At 47.6% G+C, this 15,236-nt stretch overlaps 1 protein-coding gene across 2 annotated transcripts in view; it reads right to left on the bottom strand.

The window, feature by feature from the left end:
- Positions 1–15,236, bottom strand: part of rnf123 (ring finger protein 123) — a 56,729-nt gene that overhangs the window by 36,714 nt on the left and 4,779 nt on the right. For both annotated transcript variants that reach the window (XM_084543037.1, XM_084543038.1), the window contains 28 exons: positions 14,904–14,989; positions 14,182–14,268; positions 14,039–14,106; positions 13,824–13,949; positions 12,192–12,306; positions 12,008–12,112; positions 11,615–11,740; positions 11,398–11,490; positions 11,253–11,326; positions 11,044–11,161; positions 10,207–10,306; positions 10,011–10,072; positions 9,770–9,841; positions 9,287–9,407; positions 9,113–9,214; positions 8,807–8,907; positions 8,322–8,514; positions 8,054–8,199; positions 5,675–5,758; positions 5,295–5,402; positions 5,018–5,195; positions 4,582–4,656; positions 4,423–4,510; positions 4,007–4,094; positions 3,667–3,751; positions 1,932–2,071; positions 1,453–1,509; positions 1,167–1,298 (listed from right to left, as the gene is read on the bottom strand). In XM_084543037.1, coding sequence (XP_084399163.1) covers positions 1,167–1,298; positions 1,453–1,509; positions 1,932–2,071; positions 3,667–3,751; positions 4,007–4,094; positions 4,423–4,510; positions 4,582–4,656; positions 5,018–5,195; positions 5,295–5,402; positions 5,675–5,758; positions 8,054–8,199; positions 8,322–8,514; positions 8,807–8,907; positions 9,113–9,214; positions 9,287–9,407; positions 9,770–9,841; positions 10,011–10,072; positions 10,207–10,306; positions 11,044–11,161; positions 11,253–11,326; positions 11,398–11,490; positions 11,615–11,740; positions 12,008–12,112; positions 12,192–12,306; positions 13,824–13,949; positions 14,039–14,106; positions 14,182–14,268; positions 14,904–14,989 — 2,930 coding nt within the window. The remainder of the gene's footprint in view (positions 1–1,166; positions 1,299–1,452; positions 1,510–1,931; positions 2,072–3,666; positions 3,752–4,006; positions 4,095–4,422; positions 4,511–4,581; positions 4,657–5,017; positions 5,196–5,294; positions 5,403–5,674; positions 5,759–8,053; positions 8,200–8,321; positions 8,515–8,806; positions 8,908–9,112; positions 9,215–9,286; positions 9,408–9,769; positions 9,842–10,010; positions 10,073–10,206; positions 10,307–11,043; positions 11,162–11,252; positions 11,327–11,397; positions 11,491–11,614; positions 11,741–12,007; positions 12,113–12,191; positions 12,307–13,823; positions 13,950–14,038; positions 14,107–14,181; positions 14,269–14,903; positions 14,990–15,236) is intronic.

The following is a 15,236-nucleotide window of genomic DNA, read 5'->3' as shown; positions in this document are numbered from 1 at the left end:
TTTATCTCTAGTCTCATTTTTACCTGTTACTGATCCAGAGTCTTTATCTCTAGTCTCATTTCTACCTGTTACTGATCCAGAGTCTTTATCTCTGCTCTCATTTCTACCTGTTACTGATCCAGAGTCTTTATCTCTGCTCTCATTTCTACCCGTTACTGATCCAGAGTCTTTATCTCTGCTCTCATTTCTACCTGTTACTGATCCAGAGTCTTTATCTCTGCTCTCATTTCTACCTGTTACTGATCCAGAGTCTTTATCTCTAGTCTCATTTCTACCTGTTACTGATCCAGAGTCTTTATCTCTGATCTCATTTCTACCCGTTACTGATCCAGAGTCTTTATCTCTGATCTCATTTCTACCCGTTACTGATCCAGAGTCTTTATCTCTGATCTCATTTCTAACTGTTACTGATCCAGAGTCTTTATCTCTAGTCTCATTTCTACCCGTTACTGATCCAGAGTCTTTATCTCTAGTCTCATTTCTACCCGTTACTGATCCAGAGTCTTTATCTCTGCTCTCATTTCTACACGTTACTGATCCAGAGTCTTTATCTCTGGTCTCATTTCTACCCGTTACTGATCCAGAGTCTTTATCTCTGCTCTCATTTCTACCCGTTACTGATCCAGAGTCTTTATCTCTGCTCTCATTTCTACCTGTTACTGATCCAGAGTCTTTATCTCTAGTCTCATTTCTACCTGTTACTGATCCAGAGTCTTTATCTCTGATCTCATTTCTAACTGTTACTGATCCAGAGTCTTTATCTCTAGTCTCATTTCTACCCGTTACTGATCCAGAGTCTTTATCTCTAGTCTCATTTCTACCCGTTACTGATCCAGAGTCTTTATCTCTGCTCTCATTTCTACCCGTTACTGATCCAGAGTCTTTATCTCTGCTCTCATTTCTACCCGTTACTGATCCAGAGTCTTTATCTCTAGTCTCATTTCTACCCGTTACTGATCCAGAGTCTTTATCTCTAGTCTCATTTCTACCCGTTACTGATCCAGAGTCTTTATCTCTGCTCTCATTTCTACCCGTTACTGATCCAGAGTCTTTATCTCTAGTCTCATTTCTACCTGTTACTGATCCAGAGTCTTTATCTCTGCTCTCATTTCTACCTGTTACTGATCTGTGATGAAGGGATGAAGATATGAAGTGACATGAATCACCTGAGCGAGGCGCCTGAGCAGCAGCTCTGCAGACGGACGGGACCAGTCCAGGAAGATCTCCGGTACCAGAGTGACCGTCATCTCCAGAACCCTCAGCAGGCTGACGGACAGGTCGAAGCAGGTGGCACACACCTGGATCACACACAGACACTTCCTGTTGGAGCCGCTGGGGGCGGGGCTTTAATTCAGCAGCTTCCGCTTTCACAATAAAAGCCTCCCAGCTGTTTGCCAGTGAAGGGCTCTTACAGTGAAGCAGCAGCAGGAAATGAAGCGACAGAGTTCTTACCTTCAGCTGACGAGTGTCCACGAAGTTCCTCTCTGGACGTTCTGCAGCCTGCTGGATCTGAGGAGGACAGGCACCGTCAGTCTGAGATGTTCACAGAGGACATGACAACACAACGACCATCTTTAAATGAGAGGCCAACAGCTAACAGAGAGTCTGAGAGTCTGAGATCGTCTTCATAAAAAACATCCACAGATTAAAGGTTCTATAGTTAAAGCTGAGAGAAAACCATCGACAGGACTTCCTCTTCTTCTACTCTTACTGCCCCCTGCAGGACAGTCTTCAGATTCTTCTTTCTCTCCACAGTGTTACTGCATCATCAGAACGTGTGTTAACGTGTTAATTAATGAATATAAACCAGTTATTGATGTGACTGCCTCGTTGTTTCCTGTTCATGTAAGACGTTCAGTCTACAGTCAGATACAGTGAATGTCCTCAGGTTGTCCTCAGATAAATGTTAGCTGGACCTGCTGCTCTCTCACCTCTTGGATCATCCCGATGAACTCGGAGAACGCCCAGTTGAGTTGGTTGAGGACGCTGTTGAGGAACGAGGCGGCCATGTCTTTGTCGGTGCTCAGCAGCTCGGCCATGTGTCTCTGCAGCAGCAACGATGGACACGGCTCTGCACCAATCACAGACAGAGGACGGGTCAGGTGGTCAGGAGACTACACACTCCCTAGACAGACGGTCTGTCTTCTAAACCTGTCTCCTCCCAGACGATTCAACTTTTATTTAGTTTTAGATTTTCTTCCCTTTTAGTCTTTTCACATATCTGGAAACGAAATGAGACGAGAGAGAAAGAAAAAACCTGAAGGACAGAGGGACGGAGAGAAGAGAGTGAACAGAGGAGGAGGAAGGAGGGATGGAGAGAAGAGAGTGAAAAGAGGAGGAGGAAGGAGGGATGGAGAGAAGAGAGGAGGAGGAAGGAGGGATGGAGAGAAGAGAGTGAACAGAGGAGGAGGAAGGAGGGATGGAGAGAAGAGAGTGAAAAGAGGAGGAGGAAGGAGGGATGGAGAGAAGAGAGTGAACAGAGGAGGAGGAAGGAGGGATGGAGAGATGGAGAGAAGAGAGTGCTGGGAGAGGGGGAGGAGTCCGTGAGTCTCAACTCCTCCTGTCATGTGATCATTCTGATCACTGATTGGCTGATCAGATGAAGACAGACAAACAAAGAGGGTGAAAGAACTTACTTTGGAAACTAGCAATGGACAGATCTCCTGAGAGGCATGCAATGAAGAGGTAGAAGATGACAGTCAGTTATCATGCAGGACAGCAGAGAGAGGACGTCCAGGTGGAAGAGACTCGGGATCAGAATTAAATCAACTCATTTATTATCACCTGACACGTCAGAGAGTCAGCGACGACCTTCTAGTTTGAAATGTTTAAGCTGCTTAAAGTCATAACATCCTTCAGAGATTCCTAACTCAACACAAACTGGTGAATTAATTAATTTATTCATTAAAATGAGCCAATATTACATATCATGTCCTCCTTGTGTCCAGTATCTGCTGTGACCTCCTTTAACTAAATGTTTCTGGTAACAGCTGATCAGTGGTCTACAGCAGCTTGGAGGAATTTTAGCCCATTCCTCAGAACAGAACCACTTCAGTTCTGAGATGTTGGTGGGTTTCCTCACATCAACTGCTTGCTTCAGGTCCTTCCACAACATTTCTATTGGATTAAGGTCAGGACTTTGACTTGGCCGTTCCTAAACATTCATCTTGTTCTTCTTTAACCGTTCAGACCTGATTGATTTAAACTAAACCAGGAACTGAAGCACACCTGAGTCTGAACACATGGTTTAATCCTGGAGGAGCCTCTCTGATGTGTAATATTGGCTCATTTTACTGAATAAATAAATACACCAGTATAATATTTGTGTTTCACTCTCTTTGTCTGCTTTCAGGATGTTTTGAGTCATGTCTATATATAAACGTAGAGAGCTCTGAAGAGCCAACAAAGATTTTGACTTCGTTGTCGTCTTCATCTAACTCTGTTCTGTCTCCTCTCTGAGATCCACTGATGATTAAAGGTGTAAAAATAAACCTGGAGTAGACATGAAGTCAAGGCCTCTATTTATTTCTGGAGACTGATGAAAGAAATGAAGGAGCCGCAGGAACGGACTCAGAGAAGAAGCATCGATTCGTTCTGAAGCGTACAGAACGAAAATGAAGACGTCTTTATGGACGGTAGAAACAGAGACACGACGGAGACACGTACTCTGTAGACTGGGCAGGTTGGCGTCTTCAGGTTTGGTTTTCAGCAGGTGAGGAAGACGAGTGTATCTGTAGCCGAAACCACAACCCTGGAAAACAGAGGAGAGAGCGTCAGAGTCTCTATTAGCATCTATTAGCATCTATTAGCATAAAGATGAGACAAACTCATCTGGACGCGTTGTGTTCGTAGAAGACGTTTCCTCCAAGTGTCTGACGGGGAGTTTAGGTTTTTATCAGGAACTTAGAGATGGACAGGTGAGTATCAGGTCTGGATGGGGCTCTAGTGTGTTGTGTTGTGTTATGTGTGTTGTGTTGTTGTGTGTGTTGTTGTGTTGTGTTCTCACCCTCCAGAGTCTGACCAGGATCCAGTTGGTCTGAGCCCAGGGTCTCTGCTCGTAGGGAGCCAGAAGGTTCCTCATCATGGCCACTCGTCTGGAGAACAAGATGGAGATGGTTCATTCTAACGGCTGTTAGCCTGTTAGCTGTTAGCCTGTTAGCTGTTAGCTGTTAGCCTGTTAGCTGTTAGCCTGTTAGCTGTTAGCCTGTTAGCTGTTAGCCTGTTAGCCTGTTAGCCCTGACCTTCTGGAACTCCTTCTTTGTTGTGAAGTGTTACTATGGTTACAAGTAAAACCACTTTCTTCTGTTTCACTAGCATTAGCATTAGCATTAACATTAGCATCCTGTCTGCTGTCTGAGGATCTAAACGCTGGTTCTTCTCCACTGAATGTCTTGATGTTGAGGACCAGGTGGAGACACTCACTGTTCCTCTGGGATCCTCTCCACTGCCCTGAGGGATTGTGGGTAACAGACGTAGCTGGCCAGGGCCTGCATCAGAGAGTCTTTGATATCTGAGACAGAAACGAGACGTTCAGCTCGGAGGAAACTCTGCAGACGTCGGGTTTAGATGTTGACGTGTTACCTGTTCCCACGATGCGAGGGTCAGCGAAGTGTTTGGCGAGGATCGCAGCGAGCTGAGTCAGAGTCTCCTCATAGCCTGAAAGAGTAGAGCACATGAGGACATGAGGACATGAGGACACGAGGACACGAGGACATGAGAACACGACAACATGAGGACATGAGGACATGAGCCAGTCCTCCAGGAGTGACGCTTTGTCCGTAGATAATCAACAATCATCTTACTACAGTGGCTGTGACTGGCCACTTCATTAGGTACACTAGTGACAACATGAAGGTTCTTCTCAACTCAACTTTATTTAGATCAGAATGACTAGTGTACCTAATGAAGTGGCCAGGGAGGGGATAATGTAAAAGTGTTTATGTTCCTCAGTATCAGTCGTTATGAATCAGAGGAACCAGGGTTCCAGTCAGAGATAAACCTCCAGACAGAACCGTACCAGGCAGCTCCTCCATGCCGTTGGCGGGGCTGAAGTAGTTCTTGAGGGCGCTGTAGGCGTTCATGGCCACGTTGAGGTAGAACTCGGGGGCGAAGGCGAACAGAGAACCCGTGTTGTCGGCGTGTTCGATGGTTCGGATGCAGACACAGAGCAGCCAATAGACGTCCAGCATCTTCTCCTGCAGACGGAACAGTACAGCGTCAGACTTTACCTGATGGGACCAGCCACCTGAGACCACCTCAGACCACCTCAGACCACCTCAGACCAGCCTGATCACCTTGGAGTAGATGGTGGCGTTGATCCAGGCCAGCCTCCTGCTCAGGTGGTTCAGCTTCTCTGCAAACACCTTCTGACTCTTCTGGAGCTCCTCCAGGATGTCCGCCCTCTGAAACAGACATTATTATTATTATTACATCTACACCAGAAAACACCTGTCACCTGTCAACACCAGACACCGTCATGTCTGAACCTTTAGAGATGGTGCTTTTATAAAGTCCTGAATATGTCAGAGGGACTGGAGAGACATTAGGACACCACGAGGAATAATCTGGATCCACCCATTAACTCTAAAACAGTGACACAGTGTTTAAAAGAAGTCGGTGGAGAATCAGTGTCTTCTCATTTTTAAACATGTGGGTCAGTAGAAGCTGAACTCACTCTGGAGGGACATCTAGCGATCTTCTCCTCCGTGTCCTTCAGGGCTACGGCGTATTCATGGACGTCGTCTGAAACCACCACCATCTGCAGAGACACAGCCACAGTTAGACCTCTGTGACCCCCCAGCAGGATTCAGACCACCAGCTACGACCGGCTTTAAAATAAATCTTCACTTAAAGATCATAAAATGTTCCAGGGCAGTTTCTTAAATATCTTCCATCTCCTCCAACGAGTTAGAAGCTCAGATCTGAAAAACAGTCGTCTTTGTTCTGGATCTACTGTGACCGGGACAACTGAGGACTACGGATGTCCTGATTGGTTTAGAGGACATTTCTGGAGTAGAGGACACAAGGTACCAGCTACCCTCTCCACACTACATTAACTTTGACAGAAAGATTTATTGGACTGAATCCAGTCCACTCTAGGAGAAGACAAGGAAGACAAGGACAGACTTTAGGACGCTACAGGAGACCAACTCTAGGAGAAGACAAGGAAGACAAGGACAGACTTTAGGACGCTACAGGAGACCAACTCTAGGAGAAGACAAGGAAGACAAGGACAGACTTTAGGACGCTACAGGAGACCAACTCTAGGAGAAGACAAGGAAGACAAGGACAGACTTTAGGAAGCTACAGGAGACCAACTCTAGGAGAAGACAAGGAAGACAAGGACAGACTTTAGGAAGCTACAGGAGACCAACTCTAGGAGAAGACAAGGAAGACAAGGACAGACTTTAGGAAGCTACAGGAGACCAACTCTAGGAGAAGACAAGGAAAGACTTTAGGAAGACACAGGAGACCACCTCTAGGACATTTAGGACCAGATCAGATGATACTGAAAGTTAAAAGATTGGGATCGGACTGGGGGAATCTTGATCAGGACGTCCCTACTGAGAACTGCTGGACAAAGACACCTGAAAGATGAGAAACTGGAGGGAGAAGATGGAGGAGACACCACAAACCTCTGGAACCAATGAGGACGTTAGATTGGAGGAATGATAACAAAGAGAAAGCTCCATGAACACGTCGTGAAGGTCAGATTCCTTCAGATGAATAAAATATGCAGCATTAACCTTCTATGTTGTCGTTTCTAATAAAAGTGTTAAAGTGTCACAGAAGCCGGATGAAGGTCGGCCTGAAGCACAAGGTCTGACTCAAAGGGCAGCTCCTCCTCTCAGAGACACATCGTCTCCAGGCTGAAACTCGTCTCTCTTTCTTTACGCTGGTTTTGAAGCTGCGTCCTAAAGAACATGTTTTAAGAAGAACCAACGTACAACAACCAGAGCCACAGGACGCTGCTGGTCTCCTCAATCTGCTCGATTCAGACTTCACTCTGGAGACAAGATCAACTGGACCGGTTCGGTTTCTGTGGAAACGTTGGGCAAGACTTTGGACAAGACATCAGATGAGACTTTGGACAGGTCCAGTTGTCCTGGTTGGTCTGAGATCTGACTCAGAATTTATCCATAAGATTCAAGAGAAGACATCGTTTTTTATCATCTGAACCCAGTCCTACAAACCAGAGTCTGGATCAGATCTGAGTCCAGGTACCTTCATCAGAGTCTAGATCAGGTCTGAGTCCAGGTACCTTCATCAGAGTCTGGATCAGGTCTGAGTCCAGGTACCTTCATCAGAGTCTGGATCAGATCTGAGTCCAGGTACCTTCATCAGAGTCTGGATCAGATCTGAGTCCAGGTACCTTCATCAGAGTCTAGATCAGGTCTGAGTCCAGGTACCTTCATCAGAGTCTGGATCAGATCTGAGTCCAGGTACCTTCATCAGAGTCTAGATCAGGTCTGAGTCCAGGTACCTTCATCAGAGTCTGGATCAGATCTGAGTCCAGGTACCTTCATCAGAGTCTGGATCAGATCTGAGTCCAGGTACCTTCATCAGAGTCTGGATCAGGTCTGAGTCCAGGTACCTTCATCAGAGTCTGGATCAGGTCTGAGTCCAGGTACCTTCATCAGAGTCTGGATCAGATCTGAGTCCAGGTACCTTCATCAGAGTCTGGATCAGGTCTGAGTCCAGGTACCTTCATCAGAGTCTGGATCAGGTCTGAGTCCAGGTACCTTCATCAGAGTCTGGATCAGATCTGAGTCCAGGTCAGATCTGAGTCCAGGTACCTTCATCAGAGTCTGGATCAGATCTAAGTCCAGGTGGCTTCATCAGAGTCTAGATCAGATCTGAGTCCAGGTGGCTTCATCAGAGTCTGGATCAGATCTGAGTCCAGGTACCTTCATCAGAGTCTAGATCAGATCTGAGTCCAGGTCAGATCTGAGTCCAGGTACCTTCATCAGAGTCTGGATCAGATCTGAGTCCAGGTACCTTCATCAGAGTCCAGGTCAGATCTGAGTCCAGGTACCTTCACCGGTGAGCTCACCTTCCCCAGCTGCTGGTGAACACTCAGGTTGTACATCATCACGATCCCATCAACGATCTCCAGCAGGGACTTATCCGTGATTGGCTGGTCGGGCTCCTCCAGCGGTCGCCCCAGCAACAGGCCGTCGTTGCCATGGCTCCCTTCGACTGGTGGAAGAGAAGAGAAGGAAACAGGAAGAAGTTAACAAAATAAGAGCCTCCAGGTGTGGAGCATGGGTACAGACGTCCCAGCCAGTCTTCAGTAACCAGTGAGGGGTTGAGGGACTCACTGTCCTCCTCGGTGCGTTGCTCCACGGCCAGGGTCCGGACCTTCACCTTCTCCGGCTGGCTCAGGGGTCGTCTGGGAGTCATGAGGCTGACGGCGGCCGTGCTCAGAAACCGGTTGGCTCGACCCAGAGTGGGAGAACTCAACCAGCTGGGCCTGGCCAGAGCTCCGCCCATCGCCGCAGCACCGAACGGCCTCTGTCACAAGATCAAGACCAACAAACCGGATTATAATCAGAACTGGTTCTGGTCTGACGTCTGATCAGCTCTCAGAGACATGTGGCGTCTATTAACTAACCCTCATCTCTGTGTAGCTGTGGAGCTAACAGGGTGTTAGCATTAGCACCGATGTTTACCCATGTCTTTGTGTCTGTGTCATGTCAGCTAAGATGTGGTCTAAACTGGGAGCTGACAGGTCTCCAGTCGGGATGAGTTTTGTTTTCTGAAAGTCAAACCTCTCCACAGCGAGTCACATGATTTCAGATCACACCTGTGCAGCTCCGCCCTCCTCGTCCTCGTCCAGGTCGTCCATGGTTGCGGCCTGAATCTCTGCAGGGTCGATGATGATGTTGGCTTTACTGGCCAAATCATCTAGTGGATAAAAACAGCACATTAAACATCTGGCACATCTGGAACCTGGACGTCCTGCCTGCAGAGGATCACCAACGTGGCCTGAGCTGCTTAGATCTGGTACTTGATTAAAAGCTAGATTTGATTTTATCGTTTTAAGGATAAAGGCGAAGTGCAGTCTGATTTACAGAGCTACGCCACCTGACACCTGAACACCTGAACTGACCTTTGAGGGTCTTCTTCAGGTGGGACAGAAGTCCTCCCAGTCTCTGCAGGTCAAAGTAGTCCACCTTCCCGTTGTAGAAGAGCTGAGGAGGAACGTAGGCGTCTAGCAGGAGACAGAGATGTTTTAGTTCTCGTCACATCTGACCCATTCACTCTCTGAGGAGCTTCCTCGTACCTTCGCTGCTGAAGCTGCTCGGACTCTTCCTGCCTCCTTCGTCCCAGCAGGCTCTGACGGCCGTGATGAGGCGGTGGAGGAAACACACCATGTACTCTGGAGGACACAGCGCCGTGGGGTGCTGCTCCAACACAGACAACACGCTCAGTGAACACGCTCAGGGAACACGCTCAGGGAACACGCTTAGTGAACACGCTTAGGGAACACGCTTAGTGAACACGCTTAGGGAACACGCTTAGTGATAAAGGTTTAGTGATAAAGGTTTAGGCAGATGTGACCACAGACTGTCTGGGGTGGTTGTCCTGCTACAGAATAAATTTGGTGCCAGTCATACTGGTCCTGTCCCAGCCTGTCCTCCCAGATGTTTCCATGATTAGTTAAATGAGTTAAGGATGAGTAAAGGAGTTCAATGAAAGTGGAGTTTACACCTGCAGATAAACACGACACATGTGAAGCCGGTGAACACCGTCCAGGGAGTCTTACCCCTCTGTTGCTGGCGTTCTCCTGGAGAAACTTCCTGAACTTGTTGAGGAAAATGTAACGAGAAGCTTCTCCCTGAAGAAGAAGAAGAAAACAACTCAGACGGAGAGACACCAACTCTAATGATTCAGAACCAAAGCCTCGTGTCTAGTACTGGCTAGTACTGACTAGTACTGACTAGTACAGACTAGTACAGACTAGTACAGACTAGTACTGGCTAGTACTGATGTTTCTATCTCTGTACCGTGGTCTTGTCTTTGTTGTTGAGCAGCAGCCTCAGGATCTGAACCTGCAGTTCTTCCACCACTAGAGGAGGACAGAGGACAGTTCAGGTCACCTTCACATGTTCTTTATAAACTTATATACTGTATATTTATATATATATATACTTATTATACTTTAATCACATATAACATGAAGGAAGTTCACATTCTCCAGACCTTCAATCCTCTTCTTCAGCCTCTGGCAGCCTCTCTCATAGGCTCGACGTCTCAGTCGTTCATCTGCACTTTCATCTTTGGGATCTCGCTCGTCTTTACCCTAAACATCAACAACCATCAGTGATCCGTCCTGAACGACAACATTCAACCTGACAGCGTTCACGGGAAAGGAATCAGATCTGGTGTCAGACCTGGTCTGTTCACACTGGGTCGTATTCTGGATCAGACCTGGTGTGTTCACACTGGGTGGTATTCTGGATCAGATCTGGTCTGTTCACACTGGGTCGTATTCTGGATCAGATCTGGTCTGTTCACACTGGGTCGTATTCTGGATCAGATCTGGTCTGTTCACACTAGGTGGTATTCTGGATCAGATCTGGTCTGTTCTGAATCAGATCTGGTGTCAGACCTGGTCTGTTCACACTAGGTCGTATTCTGAATCAGATCTGATGTCAGACCTGGTCTGATCACACTAAGTGGTATTCTGGATCAGATCTGGTCTGATCACACTAAGTGGTATTCTGGATCAGATCTGGTCTGTTCTGAATCAGATCTGGTGTCAGACCTGGCCTGTTCACACTAGGTCGTATTCTGGATCAGATCAGGTCTGTTCTGGATCAGATCTGCTCTGTTCACACTAGGTGGTATTCTGAATCAGATCAGGTCTGTTCACACCAAGTCATATTCTGAATCAGATCTGGTCTGTTCACACCAAGTCATATTCTGAATCAGATCTGGTCTGTTCACACCAAGTCGTATTCTGAATCAGATCTGGTCTGTTCACACCGGTTAAAGCTTTGATCAGTCAGCAGAGACATGAACCAGCTGGTGACTTACCTCCTTATCAAAGTGTGTGGGCCACCAGGTGGTGGGGATGAGCTCCTCTAGCCCCGCCTCCTTCACTCTGAGAGGAGTCTTGATGTAAAAGAAGACGACTGAGCGCAGGACGTCAAACGTGACTCTCTGTTAAGGACTAAAGTTCACTCAGATTTACAAAGATTCAGATTCTACATCAGCTTCCAGATGAAGCAGCAGCTGAAGGATATAAGACGTTGTTGAGCAGATACTTCCTGGACTTCTCGTGACGCAGGATGGCCGTGGTCAGACGCAGGTAGTGAATCTGAAACAGGTGAATCAGGTGAGTACAGGTGCGAGCAGGCTGAGGACAGGCTCAGCGTCTCGGGGTCCTACCTGGAAGCCCAGGTCTGGGATGATGGGGGAGTAGCGGTAGGCCCTCAGCAGGGACATCATCAGCTGCTTCAGACACTCGTTCACTTCATAATCCTACAGACAAGATGGACGCCACAGCAGGAAGTCAAACCCTGAACTACCCGTCAGGGCTGCAGATAAATAAACATAGCTGCTGAGGAGCATTATTTCTGACGGTCAGTGAACGCATCACGTTTACCTCCATCAGCAGCCAGAACAGATCCAGGAGCTGCTGAATGAGCGGATGTTCATCAACTGAACCTCCTCCCTCAAGAATCCCCAGCAGGAAGTTCATCAGGACGTCCTCCACCAGGTAAACTTTACACTGGACACGAGGACAGACAGAGGACATTCATTTATCTTAAAGCTGACTTCCCTGCAGCTCTCAGAAACATTCATAACGTATAAATACTTTTATTACAGCTGAGTCCATCGTGTGGACATTAAAGGACTTTTAAAACTCAGTCAGTCAGTCTGGGGACATCTGGATTCTGATCCAGAGAATTAAAAACTAAGAGGACGTTTCTGAACAGAGAGGACATGTCCAGATGTGTCTGAGGTGCTGTGTAGTAAACATCTGGAGCAGATTCACCATGAGAGGAGCGAAGTGGTTGAAGATGTGAGCCAGAGCGATGAGGACGGTGGGTTCTCCATGAAGCCTCCACATAGAACAGTCCTTCTCCAGAAGACGCTCCTCCTGGACAAACAAACCAACACCATGACTGTCTGCACGTCTGTCACGTCAGCAGGACAACTCGTCTCAGAGTCTGACCCACCTGAGAGTCGATGACTGTGGACAGGACGTTCTTGATGTACCCCAGCAGCTTGTGGGCCTTCAGCAGGTCTGCAGAGGGGGGGTCCTGGAGGGGTAGGTAGCCGTCCACGGGGTACGTGGGTCACACTCAGGTTAAAGAAGCAAAGACAGAGGAGACGGAGACCACAGGGACATTATGATCAGACATTTATCTGAGAGGACATTTCAGAACTCAGAGGACGTTTCAGAACTCAGAGGACGTTTCTGAACTCAGAGGACGTTTCTGAACTCAGAGGACTTTTCAGAACTCAGAGGACGTTTCTGAATGAAGAGGACATTTCTGAACTGAGAGGACGTTTCTGAACTCAGAGGACGTTTCTGAACGAAGAGGACGTTTCTGAACTGAGAGGACGTTTCTGAACTCAGAGGACGTTTCTGAATGAAGAGGACATTTCAGAACTGAGAGGACATTTCAGAACTCAGAGGACATTTCTGAACTCAGAGGACGTTTCTGAACTGAAAGGACGTTTCTGAACGAAGAGGACATTTCTGAACTGAGAGGACGTTTCTGAACTGAGAGGACGTTTCTGAACTGAGAGGACGTTTCTGAACGAAGAGGACATTTCTGAACTGAGAGGACATTTCTGAACGAAGAGGACGTTTCTGAACTGAGAGGACGTTTCTGAACTGAGAGGACATTTCTGAACTGAGAGGACGTTTCTGAACGAAGAGGACGTTTCTGAACTGAGAGGACGTTTCTGAACGAAGAGGACATTTCTGAACGAAGAGGACGTTTCTGAACTGAGAGGACGTTTCTGAACTGAGAGGACGTTTCTGAACGGAGAGGACATTTCTGAACTGAGAGGACGTTTCTGAACTGAGAGGACATTTCTGAACTGAGAGGACGTTTCTGAACTGAGAGGACATTTCTGAACTGAGAGGACGTTTCTGAACTGAGAGGACGTTTCTGAACGAAGAGGACATTTCTGAACGGAGAGGACATTTCTGAACTGAGAGGACGTTTCTGAACGGAGAGGACATTTCTGAACTGAGAGGACGTTTCTGAACTGAGAGGACATTTCTGAACTGAGAGGACGTTTCTGAACTGAGAGGACATTTCTGAACGAAGAGGACGTTTCTGAACTGAAAGGACGTTTCTGAACTGAGAGGACATTTCTGAACTGAGAGGACGTTTCTGAACGAAGAGGACGTTTCTGAACTGAGAGGACGTTTCTGAACGAAGAGGACATTTCTGAACGAAGAGGACGTTTCTGAACTGAGAGGACGTTTCTGAACTGAGAGGACGTTTCTGAACGGAGAGGACATTTCTGAACTGAGAGGACGTTTCTGAACTGAGAGGACATTTCTGAACTGAGAGGACGTTTCTGAACTGAGAGGACGTTTCTGAACGAAGAGGACATTTCTGAACGGAGAGGACATTTCTGAACTGAGAGGACGTTTCTGAACGAAGAGGACATTTCTGAAGTCATCTGAAGGTTCTAAAGTCATATTTCCTGTAGGTCTCAGATTTGACTGAGTCCTCTGATCCTCGTCCTCATCTAGAGATCAAGCAGAACCGTCCTCCCTGTGTCTTGTTGTGTCTTCTGGTCCAGTTACTAACTCTCAGCCTGTCTGGACACGTCTTAAAGGATATCTGAGAGGTCTGCTGCCAAAGTTGAAGCCGACCGACTCTTTGAAGGAGAGGCTGATGGCAGGAAAGTAGGCAACGCCTGGACCCGTCTTAATGTTGGTGAAGGCTGTCCCCAGAGACTGGCCGTTCCTGAGGACACGGAGACGAGACACTCAGATTATTAATCTCATCTATCTCATCTATCGATCAACCAGATGAACCACACAGTGAAGACTCACAGGCAGAACGTGATGGTCCCTTCGTCCAGGTCTATCAGACAGCTGACGATGTCTCCAGCGGCCCACGACTGAGGACAGAGACACCGGCTCGTTACAGACGGTCAAACCCACTTTAACTTTACATGTTTGGTTCCGTGTTTCACCTTTCCATAGTTGGTGGTCGTCACGTTCCACTTCCTCACTCTGTTTCCATCGTAGGCGTACGAGTCTGGAGTGTCTCCAACTCCCTCCTGAAAAGACACAACTCACCGTCTTTGGTCTGAGGACAAACAACAACAGGAATGGACGTCGCTACTCAGTCCATCAGTACAGTTTATAAACTATTTTACTTCAGACTAAATCTAGTGTCCTCATTGAGGTTTGTGGTGTCTCCTCCATCTTCTCATCTGTCATGTGTCTTTGCTTTTGTCCAGCTCTTCTCTGTCCTCAGACTTCAGTTGTCCTTGTTTCAGTCTGATGTGGATGTCCATCACACATGGAATAGTCTTGTTGTCTCCAGACTCATCTCATCAGATTAGATTATATTTTAAGAATGTATGAGAGGATTTAAAGAACAGACATCTGATGGTTTAAGGTTTGATCTAAAGACCCGGGTTAGGGTTAGGGTGTTAGGGTGTTAGGGGGTTAGGGTGTTAGGGTGTTAGGGGGTTAGGGGGTTAGGGTATTAGGGGGTTAGGGTGTTAGGGTGTTAGGGTTAGGGGGCTAGGGGGCTAGGGGGCTAGGGGGTTAGGGGGCTAGGGGGTTAGGGTGTTAGGGGGCTAGGGGGCTAGGGGGTTAGGGGGCTAGGGGGTTAGGGGGCTAGGGTGTTAGGGTTAGAGTGTTAGGGGGTTAGGGTGTTAGGGGGTTAGGGGGTTAGGGTAGTTACCTCCTGGTTGAAGCGACAGTTGAGAGTACACCAGCCGATCTGCATCAGACCCTGGGACGAGATCAGAACCTCGTAGGCCCATTTACCTGTAGACACAACAAGAAGCATCAGGACAAGCTGGCTCCTCCCTCAAACACACGGAGCTCCTCCCTCAAACACACGGAGCTCCTCCCTCAAACACATAGAGCTCCTCCCTCAAACACATAGAGCTCTTCCCTCAAACACATGAGGCTCCTCCCTCAAACACACGAGGCTCCTCCCTCAAACACACGGAGCTCCTCCCTCAAACACACGGAGCTCTTTCCTCAAACACACTGAGGCTCCTCCCTCAAA

The sequence above is a fragment of the Chelon labrosus genome, assembly GCF_963514085.1.
Source record: "Chelon labrosus genome assembly, chromosome: 4".
Taxonomy (NCBI): Eukaryota; Metazoa; Chordata; class Actinopteri; order Mugiliformes; family Mugilidae; genus Chelon; species Chelon labrosus.
This window is presented reverse-complemented; position numbering and strand designations above follow the sequence as displayed.